This window comes from Hyperolius riggenbachi, chromosome 7 (genome assembly GCF_040937935.1).
Source record: "Hyperolius riggenbachi isolate aHypRig1 chromosome 7, aHypRig1.pri, whole genome shotgun sequence".
In the NCBI taxonomy this organism is placed as follows: domain Eukaryota; kingdom Metazoa; phylum Chordata; class Amphibia; order Anura; family Hyperoliidae; genus Hyperolius; species Hyperolius riggenbachi.
Window position 1 is genome coordinate 37,996,511 of NC_090652.1, and position 14,170 is coordinate 38,010,680.

Here is a 14,170-nt window from a genome sequence, read left to right on the forward strand (position 1 = left end):
AACATGAACAATGAACATCTGTGATGGGTTAGCGTTTCCGGTCCCTGTTTATTGAACCTCTCATCTGTATTACATTTATGACTGCATGGCGACAAAATGCAAATTGCTATCTGCACGCTTCTTGTCCTCATGCAAGGCCTGGGTTGTTGTGTCTCAAAGCGTGGCCTTCTCCTCCTGCGCCACCCTCCTCCTGTTCCATCACGTGTGCTGCTGCTGGGTTAGCGTTACCGGTCCCTTTTCCTGGAACCTCTTATATGTATTACATTTATGACTGCATGGCGACAAAAAGCATGTTACCTGTGCAAAGAAACATGACATTTTCCACATTTAAAAGACAGTTTTTCCTTTGAAACTTTACAATCAATTTTCTCAAAAACTATAAGCTCTTTTTCAAATATTTTTTTTCCTCTTGTACCCACTCCCAAGGTGCATATACCCTGTAAATTTGGGGTATGTAGCATGTAAGGAGGCTTTACAAAGCACAAAAGTTCGGGTCCCCATTGACTTCCATTATGTTCGGAGTTCGGGTCGAACACCCGAACATCGCGGCCATGTTCGGCCTGTTCGGCCCGAACCCGAACATCTAGGTGTTCGCCCAACACTAATCAACACCTTGGAAACTGGTCTAGATAACACAGATACTGACAAGGTCTGAGTGCTACCACGTAGTGATCGCAACGCCAGACACCAGAGAAATGACCAGCACCCAGTATATATACTCCAGCGCTCTCCAGTGCCTCCCCTAAGTGCTGGACCAATGGGAACTGGTTGAATTGTCAGCTGACCGGCCTGGTCAGCTGACTCCCCTCTGGCTGTCACATAAGCTCTGCCTCTCAGCGCGCGCGCGCGTCCTTCTGAACCTGTGTGGACTATCAGTCCCAGCCACACCAGACATGTGTTGTAATGTATCTGCTGGTTTGAACGCGGGGTCAGCCGCACCGCTGTCCAAGCATGCGGTGGCTTCCCCGCGTCCAGCCCCACTGTCAGTAGCAGACCCATGCGAGCAAACCGCCGCGTCGGACGCGGATTCCACCGCTTTGTCCATAGGGCATGCGGCGGCCTTTCCGCGTTCCGACAGACTAGTGGACGCGTGCGCATGCACGTCAGTCGCCAAGTTGAACGCGGAATCAGCCGCCTTACTATGAGTACTTGTGGCGGCTTTTCCGCGTTTTCTCACAGCTCCCATCCAGTGACTGACTAAGCATTACTTTGTACTCATACTGTGCTGTGTAATCTGGTTTTCTTGTATTCCTGTATTGTATTATTTCTGTTTGTCACCCCTAAATATTGTCTGTAACCTCAACTAATGTAAAGTGCTGTGTAATATGTTGGCACTTTATAAAAACAATATATATATATATTACCTTTAGTCACTGTAAACTGTAACTGTGCAGTTAGTCATTAAAGGTATTACCAACTTTTGTTGTTATGTTTTCAGATACTCTTCATAACTAACCAGGGCAGGTTCTAGACTTTTTGCTGCCTGAAGTAAACCCACCTTTTCTCCCCACAAAGTCACTGCATCTTATAGTCCAAACACAGGGAGTCCCCGGCTTACGAATGCCTGCTGTATGATGAACCGCTGACCCGCCACAATGGTGGGGACTCCCTGTATTGTCCCACTGACCTTCTAAATTCCCCCTTCATAAACTGTAATCACTCCCCACCGTGTACTGTAATTCACAGCAGTGTGGCTCACCTCAACTGAGGCTGCCCATGTCAATCAGCTGTTTCTCCTCTTTCTCACTCTCCCTCTAGAGACAAGTGAGGAAGAGGAGAAGCAACTGATCACTGCAGGCACCCTCTGGTCAGGTGTATTCCCTGTGGGGGTTCATGGTATCATTTGGGAGTCCCCCCCAGCAATGGCAGAGAGAGTGGGCTTTTAGCAACAGGTGAGCGGTGTGAATGGCAACAGTTGCAATTCCATGTGGCGAGACGTCAGTAAGCCCCATTTTTAATACCAGCACGCTCTAGTCCTTAACCACTTACTGACCGCCGCATGTACAAATGGCGGCCGGAAAGTGGATCCCGCAAGGACCGCCGCATGTACAATTGGCGGCGGTCCTTGTACGGGCATGGGCGGAGCGATCGCGTCATTCGTGACGCAATCCTCCGCCGGGGACTGGCTCCACCCCCCCTCGCGCTGTAACCCGCTGGCCGTTCGGAAGCGCCGGCGGGTTACTAGCACCCAGATCGCCGCATACAAAGTGTATAATACACTTTGTAATGTATACAAAGTGTATTATACAGGCTGCCTCCTGCCCTGGTGGTCCCAGTGTCCGAGGGACCACCAGGGCAGGCTGCAGCCACCCTAGTCTGCACCCAAGCACACTGATTCCCCCCCCGCCCTCTGATTGCCGACAGCACGCCTCAGACCCCCCCCTGCCCACCCCCCAGACCCCTGTTTGCACCCAATCACCCCCCTAATCGCCCATCAATCACTCCCTGTCACTATCTGTCGACACTATTTTTTTTATTCCCTAAACTGCCCCCTGCTCCCTCCTGATCACTCCCCCCTCATTTTCTCCCCAGACCCCCCCCCCAGACCCCCCCCCTCGTGTAATGTATGCATCTATCCCCCCTGTAATAACCCACTGATCACCTGTCAATCACCTGTCAATCACCCGTCAATCACCCATCAATCACCCCCTGTCACTGCCACCCATCAATCAGCCCCTAACCTGCCCCTTGCGGGCATTCTGATCACCCACCCACACCAATAGATCGCCCGCAGATCCGACATCAGATCACCTCCCAAGTGCATTGTTTACATCTGTTCTCTACCCTAAACACCCACTAATTACCCATCAATCACCCCCTATCACCACCTGTCACTGTTACCCATCAGATCAGACCCTAATCTGCCCCTTGCGGGCACCCAATCACCCGCCTACACACTCAGATTGCCCTCAGACCCCCCCTTATCAATTTGCCAGTGCCTTATTTAGATCTGTTCTTCCCTGTAATAACCCACCGATCACCTGTCAATCTCCCATCAATCACCCCCTGTCACTGCCACCCATCAATCACCCCCTGTCACTGCCACCCATCAATCAGCCCCTAACCTGCCCCTTGCGGGCAATCTGATCACCCACCCACACCAATATATCGCCCGCAGATCCGACGTCAGATCACCTCCCAAGTGCATTGTTTACATCTGTTCTCTACCCTAAACACCCACTAATTACCCATCATTCACACCCTGTCACTGCTACCCATCAGATTAGACCCCTATCTGCCCCTAGGGCACTCAATTACCCACCCACACCCTCAGAACGCCCTCAGACCCCAGCCCTGATCACCTCACCAGTGCATTGCTTGCATCTATTCCCCCCTCTAATCACACCTTGAGACACCCATCAATCACCTCCTGTCACCACCTGTCACCCCCTAGCACACCTACCCATCAGATCAGGCCCTAATTTGCCCCGTGTGGGCTCCTGATCACTCGGCCAAACCCTCAAATCCCCCTCAGACCCCCTTCCGATCACCTCCCCAGTGCATTGATTGCATCTATTTTCCCCTCTAACCACCCCCTGAGACACCCATCAATCACCTCCTGTCACCCCCCTAGCACTCCTATCCATCAGATCACGCCCAATACAACCTGTCATCTAAAAGGCCACCCTGCTTATGACCGGTTCCACAAAATTCGCCCCCCTCATAGATCACCTGTCATCAAAATTTGCAGATGCTTATACCCCTGAACAGTCATTTTGAGACATTTGGTTTCCAGACTACTCACGTTTTGGGCCCGTAAAATGCCAGGGCGGTATAGGAACCCCACAAGTGACCCCATTTTAGAAAAAAAGACACCCCAAGGTATTTGTTAGGTGTATGACGAGTTCATAGAAGATTTTATTTTTTTGTCAAAAGTTAGCAGAAATTGATTTTTATTGTTTTTTTTTCACAAAGTGTCATTTTTCACTAACTTGTGAGAAAAAATAAAATCTTCTATGAACTCGCCATACACCTAATGGAATACCTTGGGGTGTCTTCTTTCTAAAATGGGGTCACTTGTGGGGTTCCTATACTGCCCTGGCATTTTAGGGGCCCTAAACCGTGAGGAGTAGTCTAGAAAACAAATGCCTCAAAATGACCTGTGAATAGGACGTTGGGCCCCTTAGCGCACCTAGGCTGCAAAAAAGTGTCACACATGTGGTATCGCCGTACTCAGGAGAAGTAGTATAATGTGTTTTGGGGTGTATTTTTACACATACCCATGCTGAGTGGGAGAAATATCTCTGTAAATAGACAATTGTGTGTAAAAAAAATCAAAAATTGTCATTTACAGAGATATTTCTCCCACCCAGCATGGGTATGTGTAAAAATACACCCCAAAACATATTATACTACTTCTCCTGAGTACGGCGGTACCACATGTGTGGCACTTTGTTACACCCTAAGTGCGCTAATGGGCCCAAAGTCCAATGAGTACCTTTAGGATTTCACAGGTCATTTTGCGACATTTGGTTTCAAGACTACTCCACACGGTTTAGGGCCCCTAAAATGCCAGGGCAGTATAGGAACCCCACAAATGACCCCATTCTAGAAAGAAGACACCCAAAGGTATTCTGTTAGGAGTATGGTGAGTTCATAGAAGATTTTATGTTTTGTCACAAGTTAGCGGAAAATGACACTTTGTGGAAAAAAAAAACTATTAAAATCAATTTCCGCTAACTTGTGACAAAAAATAAAATCTTCTATGAACTCACCATACTCCTAACGGAATACCTTGGGGTGTCTTCTTTCTAAAATGGGGTCATTTGTGTGGTTCCTATACTGCCCTGGCATTTTAGGGGCCCTAAACCGTGAGGAGTAGTCTTGAAACAAAAATGACCTGTGAAATCCTAAAGGTACTCATTGGACTTTGGTCCCCTTAGCGCAGTTAGGGTGCAAAAAAGTGCCACACATGTGGTATCTCCGTACTCAGGAGAAGTAGTATAATGTGTTTTGGGGTGTATTTTTACACATACCCATGCTGAGTGGGAGAAATCTCTCTGTAAATGGACAATTGTGTGTAAAAAAAATCAAACAATTGTCATTTACAGAGATATTTCTCCCACCCAGCATGGGTATGTGTAAAAATACACCCCAAAACACATTATACTACTTCTCCTGAGTAAGGCAATACCACATGTGTGGCACTTTGTTGCAGCCTAACTGCGCTAAGGGGCCCAAAGTCCAATGAGCACCTTTAGGCTTTACAGGGGTGCTTACAAATTAGCACCCCCCAAAATGCGAGGACAGTAAACACACCCCACAAATGACCCCATTTTGGAAAGTAGACACTTCAAGGTATTCAGAGAGGGGCATGGTGAGTCCGTGGCAGATTTCATTTTTTTTGTCACAAGTTAGCAGAAATGGAAACTTTTTTTTTTTTTTTCTTGTCACAAACTGTCATTTTCCGCTAACTTGTGACAAAAAATAATATCTTCTATGAACTCACTATGCCTCTCAGCGAATACTTTTGGATGTCTTCTTTCCAAAATGGGGTCATTTGGGGGGTATTTATGCTATCCTGGAATTCTAGCCCCTCATGAAACATGTCAGGTGGTCAGAAAAGTCAGAGATGCTTGAAAATGGGAAAATTCACTTTTTGCACCATAGTTTGTAAATGCTATAACTTTTACCCAAACCAATAAATATAGGCTGAATGGGTTTTTTTTTAATCAAAAACATGTTTGTCCACATTTTTCGTGCTGCATGTATATAGAAATTTTACTTTATTTGAAAAATGTCAGCACAGAAAGTTAAAAAAATAAATTTTTTGACAAAATTCATGTCTTTTTTGATGAATATAATAAAAAGTAAAAATCGCAGCAGCAATCAAATAGCACCAAAAGAAAGCTTTATTAGCGACAAGAAAAGGAGCCAAAATTCATTTAGGTGGTAGGTTATATGAGCGAGCAATAAACCGTGAAAGCTGCAGTGGTCTGAATGGAAAAAAATGGTCTGGTCCTTAAGAGGGGTAAAGCCTACGGTCCTCAAGTGGTTTTAAGGTGCGAGAGATGCTAGTAAGCAAGTGGTTAAAATTATCTTATAACAAATCATCATCATTATCCATGCCTGTTTTTTTTTAAATCCTTCACTTTCTGCCCTTCACCTGTGCTCTTCTGTTCATCTTGATAGCAGAACCATGGACTTGCCATCTCTATTTACCACAACCAAGGCCTAACCAGAAACTCTGCTCTTGACATATTTAAACTTCCTTTAATAATTCTTAGTAGGATATTTAAGTAGGCTTTGGAAAATATTCAAATTTGATATTCTCTGTAATTCCCAGTTTTTATGCACTGTACATATGCAAGTGTGTGCAGTTAATAAAATCATCATCATCATCATCATCAACATCATCACCAGTTTGAGCCTGCCATAGTGGCATGTATGCCTAGCAATGAATAAAGAAAAAACCCTACTCATTTCAGGGAAACAGAAAGCCTGCTGTTTTCAACTCATCAAAAATGGCATCATGGACCCGGTGGGGTCCAATTATGTTCAGAATGTTGCACTGCGCGAAAGAATCACAATGTGAAATTATTGTGCTTAGTAAACAAGTCTTTCGCTTTCTCTGTTTCCAACCTTACTTTCTATCCCTTCTGTATTTTTTCACTCTTTCTATCAGATTTTTTATAAAATCATTGCCTGTGACTTATGACTTGAGAATCTCTTGAAGAGAACCCGAGGTGAGAGGGACATGGAGGCTGCCACATTTATTTCCTAAGTGTCTGAGTCAAAACCCTGGAACAAGCATATGGCTAAGCCAGTAAAACCTGAGTCAGCTAAGTCAGAGTACCTGATCTGCATATGCTTGTTCAGGGTCTATGGCTAAATGTATTAGACACACGGGATGAAGAGGACTGCCAGGCAATAGAGATGGCTCAAACCTCCGATTTTCGGATGCGAACCTCTGCAAAAAGTTTGGTTCGCGCGAACTTTCGCAAACCGCAATAGACTTCAATGGGGAGGCGAACTTTGCAAACTAGAAACATTTATGCTGGCCACAAAAGTGATGGAAAAGATGTTTCAAGAGGTCTAACTTCTGAGTTTTTGCATGGCGGAGTGGGATACATGCCAATAGTCCCAGGGAAAAATCTGGATTTAACGCACAGCAGCGTTTCAAGGGCAGAAATCACATTACATGCTAAATTGGAGGCCTAAAGTGCTTTAAAACATCTTGCATGTCTATACATCAATCAGGGAGTGTAATTAGAGTGCTGATTCACACTGACAGACCAAACTCACCATGTAACGCACCGCAAAGAGCTGTTTGTGTAGTGACGGCCATGCACATGGACTGGTGCACACCATGGCGAGAGTGCAGGCCATGGCGGTTTCAAAGCCCATATGGTCGCCGGGCTGAGGTAGCTCAATGACAGAACAACAGTGACTGTCCAGGTGATCGAATTTGGTCTGTCCACAATGAAGCGATGACCTTATTATCTTGGGTGTGCCCCCCCTCCCCGAGACACTCATATAGCCGGCAGTCATTGCTTCATTGTGATAAGCAAGCCCCTTCACCGCGGCAAGGTAACGATCATGAAAGGGAATTGACACATGTACATGCCTTTTGTTTTGTTGTTGCAGCTGCAGTGCAGCCAGAAAAATTAGGCAGGCATGTACACGCACCAGAAAAATTATTATAGCGGCCTTAAAAATTCAGGAATCCGCCTGGAGTCCTGGACCCTGTTGGTGGTGGTGGAGAAGGCAGCCAAGCGGCCTGCAGGCAGAGATGCTGTGTGGGGAGCGACTAAGTCTTGGGGCAGGCAGTCACACGGCGTGCAGGCAGAGATGCTGTGTGTGGGGACTGACTTAGTCTTAAGGCGGGCAGTAGTCCTCCAGGATCCATGCCTCATTCATTTTGATAAAGGTGAGGTACTGAACACTTTTTTTACTTAGGCGACTTCTCTTCTCAGTAACAATGCCTCCAGCTGCGCTGAAGGTCCTTTCTCACAGGACGCTTGAGGCAGGGCAAGCCAGAAGTTGGATGGCAAATTGTGACAGCTCTGGCCACAGGTCAAGCCTGCGCACCCAGTAGTCCAAGGGTACATCGCTGCTCACAGTGTCTACATCCACACTTAAGGCCTGGTAGTCGGCTACCTGCCGGTCCAGGCGTTGGTGGAGGGTGGATCTGGAAGCGTTAAGGCGAGGCATTGGACTAAAGAATGTCCGCATTTCCGACATCACCATGAGATCACTGGAGCATCCTGTCCTTGCCTGCGTAGACATGGGAGAAGGATTGCTGGCAGTGGTACCTTTATTCCGTTGTGCTGTGACATCACCCTTAAACACACTGTAAAGCATAGTTGCCAGCTTGTTCTGCATGTGCTGCATCCTTTCTGCCTTCTGGTGATTTGGAAACATGTCCGCCACTTTGTGCTTATACCAAGAGTCTAGAAGCATGGACACCCAGTACATCTCATTCCCCTTGAGTTTTTTATACAGGGGTCCCTCAACAGGCTGGACAGCATGAAAGACGCCATCTGCACAAGGTTGGATGCTGACGTACTATCCATCTCCTCTTGCTCTTCCTCAGTGATGTCAGGTAAGTTCTCCTTCTCCCCCAGCCATGAACAATACCACGGGAAAGTTGAGCAGCACAAGCCCCCTATGATGCCTGCTGCGGTTGTTCTTCCGCCGCCTCTTCCCCACACGACTCTTCCTCCTCCTCCTACCCCCTCTGTTCTGCCGCAGGTGTTGAGGACACATCTGGTTCTGATGAGAATTGACCCCACAACTCTTCCTCCTGTTCCTGTTCACGCTCCTCCACAGCTTAATCCACCACTCTACGCACGGCACGCTCCAGGAAGAAAGCATATGGGATCAAGTCGCTGATGGCGCCGTCACTGCAACTCACCAAGTTTGTCACCTCCTCAAATGGCCACATGCGCCTGCAGGCATTTCACATGAATGTCAAATACTTCAACCAGAACATCCCCAGCTCCCCAGAGCATGTCCTTTGACTGTAGTTGTAGAGATACTGTTTGACGGCTTTCTCCTATTATAGCAGGTGGTTAAACATCAGGAGGGTCGAATAACAGCGAGTCGGGCTATCGCAAATCAAGCGTCTCACTGGCAAATTGTGTCTCCACTGAATATCGGCAAAGCATGCTATGGCCATGTAAGACCGCCTGAAATGCCCACACACCTTCCGGGACTGCTTCAGGACATCCTGTAAGCCTGGGTACTTAGACACAAATCTCTAAAATATGAGATTCAGCACATGTGCCATGCAGGTTACATGTGTCAACTTTCCCAAATTCAAAGCCGAAATGAGATTGCTGCCGTTGTCACATACCACGTTGCCAATCTCCAATTGGTGCGGGGTCAGCCACTGATCCACTGGTTTGTAAAGAACAGCCAGGAGAGCTGCTCTAGTGTGACTCTCCGCTTTGAGGCAAGACATGTCTAAGATGACGTGACACCGTCATACCTGGCATGCAGCATAGGCCCTAGGGAGTAGAGATGGGCTGAACGGATCGCCTGAGAACGGTTCCAGGCGAACTTTGGTGGTTCGCGTTCGCCTGCACCAGGCGAACTTTTGCGGAAGTTCTATTCACCCCATAATGCACTATGAGGGTCAAATTTGACCCTCTGCATCACAGTCAGCAGGCACATTGTAGCCATTCAGGCTACACTAAGCCCTGGAGCCCCCCCCCCCCCTTATATAAGGTAGGCTCCAGTGGCTATTAGCCTCACTCGTGTGCCTGCTAGAGAGTGAGACAGACTAGGGACAGCTGCTGCAGACTCGTTCTCCTAGGGACAGATTAGTTAGGTTCTTGGCTGCCTAGCTTGCTCCTGGCTGATTATTATTGTTTTATAGCACCCCTCAACATCTCTTTTCAGAGCTAATCCTGTACTTTTTTTTTTCTTTCTGTGTGTCAAACTGACACTTTTGTTGCATGCACAGCCTTGCTAATTGATAGTGTGTGCCACTGCCAGCAGCCCATCACATTCAGTGACTACCTGTGTGTGTGACAGGGAGCTGCACATTGTACTACCCAGTACTGCATATACCCAGTACCTGTTGTGTTTACTTAACCCACCTCATCACTGCATATACCTAGCTTTATGTTGAGTGAACCCAGCTCACTGCATCTAACTACCTGTTGTGTTGAGTGAACCCAGCTCACTGCATCTAACTACCTGTTGTGTTGAGTGAACCCACCTCACTGCATCTAACTACTTTTATTGTTCAGTGAACCCAGCTCACTGCATCTAACTACCTGTTGTGTTGAGTGAACCCACCTCACTGCATCTAACTACCTTTATTGTTCAGTGAACCCAGCTCACTGCATCTAACTACCTGTTGTGTTGAGTGAACCCAGCTCACTGCATCTAACTACCTGTTGTGTTGAGTGAACCCAGCTCACTGCATCTAACTACCTGTTGTGTTGAGTGAACCCAGCTCACTGCATCTAACTACCTTGTGTGGTGAGTGAACCCAGCTCACTGCATCTAACTACCTGTTCTGTTGAGTGAACCCAGCTCACTGCATCTAACTACCTGTTCTGTTGAGTGAACCCAGCTCACTGCATCTAACTACCTGTTGTGTTGAGTGAACCCACCGCACTGCATCTAACTAACTACCTGTTGTGTTGAGTGAACCCAGCTCACTGCATCTAACTACCTGTTGTGTTGAATGAACCCACCTCACTGCATCTAACTACCTGTTGTGTTGAGTGAACCCAGCTCACTGCATCTAACGACATGTTGTGTTCAGTGAACCCACCTCACTGCATCTAACTACCTTTACTGTTCAGTGAACCCACCTCACTGCATATAACTACCTGTTGTGTTCAGTGAACCCACCTCACTGCATCTAACTACCTGTTGTGTTCAGTGAACCCACCTCACTGCATCTAACTACCTGTTGTGTTCAGTGAACCCACCTCACTGCATCTAACTACCTTTACTGTTCAGTGAACCCACCTCACTGCATCTAACTACCTTTACTGTTCAGTGAACCCACCTCACTGCATCTAACTACCTGTTGTGTTGAGTGAACCCAGCTCACTGCATATAACTACCTGTTTGTGTTGAGTGAACCCATCATTGAGCTACCACAGCCCGGCAACCATATGGGCTTGAAAACCGCCACGGCCTACACTCTCACCACGATGCGCACCAGTCCAGCATGGCCGTCACTACGCAAACAGCTGTTTGCGGTGCGTTACACAGTGAGTTTGGTGTGTCAGTGTGAAGCAGAACTCTAATTACACTCCCTGATTGATGTATACACATGCAAGATGTTTGAAAGCACTTTAGGCCTGCAATTTAGCATTCAATGTGATTTCTGCCCTTAAAACGTGCTTTGCGTCACATCCAGATTTTCCCCCGGGACTTTGGCCATGTATCCCACTCCGCCATGCCCTCCTCCAGGTGTTAGACCCCTTGAAACATCTTTTCCATCACTTTTGTGGCCAGCATAATTTTTTCTATTTTTGAAAGTTCGCATCTCCATTGAAGTCTATTGCGGTTTGCGAACTTTTACGCGAACCGAACCTTCCGCGAAGGTTCGCGAACGGGGTTCGCGAACCTAAAGTCAGAGGTTCGGCCCATCTCTACTAGGGAGCTGGGGCTGTGTGGCTGGAGAGGAGATCACAGCACCAGTAGAGTTGAACTGCCACTCAGCCAAGGAGGAGGAGGAGAACGACAGTGAAGAGGATGTAGCAGGAGGAGAGGAGGTGGCAGCAGGCCTGCTTGCAAGGATTTGTCACAACTAGGTCCGCTGCACAACCATGTACTCCCTGTTTGCCAGCGGTCACCAGGTTGACCAAATGGGCTGTGTAAGTAATGTACCTGCCCTGACTGTGCTTGGCAGACCAGGCATCTGTGGTCAGATGGACCCTTGACCCAACGCTGTGTGCCAGAGATGTCACCACTTGCCTTTCAACTTCATGGTACAGTTTGGGTATCACCTTTTTTGAGAAATAATTGCGGCCTGGTATCTTCCACTGCGGTGTCCCAATGGCCACAAATTTTCCGAAGGCCTCAGAGTCCACCAGCTGGTATGGTAACATAGAAGTGTCAAATGCAGTGGATGTGGTGCTTGTAGTAGCGCTGGTAGCTGCGGAAGATGAGGTGTTCTGTGTTAAATAGTCAACCACGTCCTGACAATCTTGGGAGTTGATGGGACGTGCCTCCTTCTGAGCACTATACTTTAGGCCAGGGCCGCACGAAATCACGTCAGCACGACCTCGAGCAGACCGGGTGGCCTGCCTCTGGGTCTGCCTCTGGCTCTGCCTCTGCCTGTTGTTTTGTCCATATCGGGGGGGGTGAAGTGAAAGGTATGCACTGACTAATACATGCGCAGGTGCAGTTAACAGGTATGCATGGACTGGTATATTACACAGCGTGCGGTCACACAGGTACTGTGAACAATTATGCAATGACTAGTATTACAAATTTGCAGCTGTCACACAAACACAGGTACCCAGTAACAGGTGCAGTGACTGGTATATAACACTGCTTGTGGTCACATAGGTAGGTAGGTAGGTAGGTAGGTAGGTGCACTGAACAGGTAGGATGCAGTGATTGGTATTACAAATGTGCAGCTGTCACACACACAGGTACCATGAACAGATGCAGTGACACTGCGTGCGCTCACATAGGTAGGTAGGTAGGTGCACTGAACAGGTGGGTATGCAGTGATTGGTATTACAAATGTGCAGCTGTCACACACATAGGTACCGTGAACAGGTGCAGTGACTGGTACATAACACTGCTTGCCGTCACGTAGGTAGGTAGGTGCACTGAACAGGTAGGTATGCAGTGATTGGTATTACAAATGTGCAGCTTTCATACACACAGGTACCATGAACAGGTGCAGTGACTGGTATATAACACTGCTCACGTAGGTAGGTAGGTAGGTGCACTGAACAGGTGGGTATGCAGTGATTGGTATTACAAATGTGCAGCTGTCACACACACAGGTACCGTGAACAGGTGCAGTGACACTGTGTGTACTCACATAGGTAGGTAGGTGCACTGAACAGGTGGGTATGCAGTGATTGGTATTACAAATGTGCAAGTCGCTCTGATGCTCCTGGACCCGCCGGCGGCTACTTCCGGTTTCGCCGTCACCGGCCATCAGGCTGGGAACGCGAGTGATTCGTCGCATTCCCAGCCACAATATCGCCCCCTATACTGCTATTTCAGCAAGGAAGGCCGCAATAGCAGCATAGGGGGTGAGGGCACCGATCAGCTGCAGGGGGCTGAGGGAAGCCTCAGGTGAGTAAAACTCATTTTTTTTTTGTCGACTTAAGGTTCACTTTAACTTATTTAGCCCATGGGGGGGGGGATGGGGAGAGAACTCATGATATCAAAAATTGTTCCCATTACTTGAATATATAGCTTATTCTAGGTAGGAAATTACTTTTATATTCAGTAGTAAATCTCACCGCAAATGTAAGGCATTCCTGATCTTTGACAGTTACAGATTTATTTAGAAACCTCTCCCAGGCCTCTTCCTCACACTCTTTGCTTTGCTTCTTGAATTCTTTAAGTGCTTGTGTAAGGAAATTCATTCTGTTCATCTTGCTCACATAATGGTTCACAGCGTCTTCAAAGACCGGTATATTAATCCTCTGAAACCAAGAATCCACCACCTTCTCTATGTGGATTGTATTAGAAGAGTTTAGGGCTTCAATATAATTCTCTGCAAGCTCAGCCAAACCTAAAGAAATGAGAGACAAATTTATACTTATTTATATATAGCACTTTTGTTCCAGGAAAAATATACTCCACCAATAAGGCTACTCTATTTGGGAAATATAACTCCTTCTTTAGTCTGCAAATTATAGTAAGAAAACAAAGCTTTGATTGACTAACAATAACATCAAATAATTCCCTGGACATTGATAGTTTTATAAAATAACTAGCTAATGACCCGGCGTTGCCAGGTTATGTATTTAGTTGTTGTTGATTCAGCCTACTTTTTGTAACCTTGACACACAGTCACTCAATGACTAAGTTTATGAGCTTTGGGGTCCTTGGCATGAATAATTTTAATTTCCCATTAAAATGAAACAAATCTGATTGGCTGTGTGTGGCTCCACCACCTTAAAGAGAACCCGAGGTGGGTTTGAAGAATATTATCTGCATACAGAGGCTGGATCTGCCTATACAGCCCAGCCTCTGTTGCTATCCCAAACCCCCCTAAGGTCCC

At 47.0% G+C, this 14,170-nt stretch overlaps 1 protein-coding gene across 1 annotated transcript in view; it reads right to left on the reverse strand.

Moving 5' to 3' along the window:
- Positions 1-1,700: 1,700 nt before the first annotated feature.
- The window catches only part of LOC137525976 (guanylate-binding protein 6-like), a 155,487-nt gene continuing 143,017 nt past the window's right edge, over positions 1,701-14,170 (reverse strand). The window contains exons 6-7 of the mRNA XM_068247187.1: positions 13,404-13,678; positions 1,701-1,754 (exon numbers count right to left, since the gene is read on the reverse strand). Coding sequence (XP_068103288.1) covers positions 1,701-1,754; positions 13,404-13,678 — 329 coding nt within the window. The remainder of the gene's footprint in view (positions 1,755-13,403; positions 13,679-14,170) is intronic.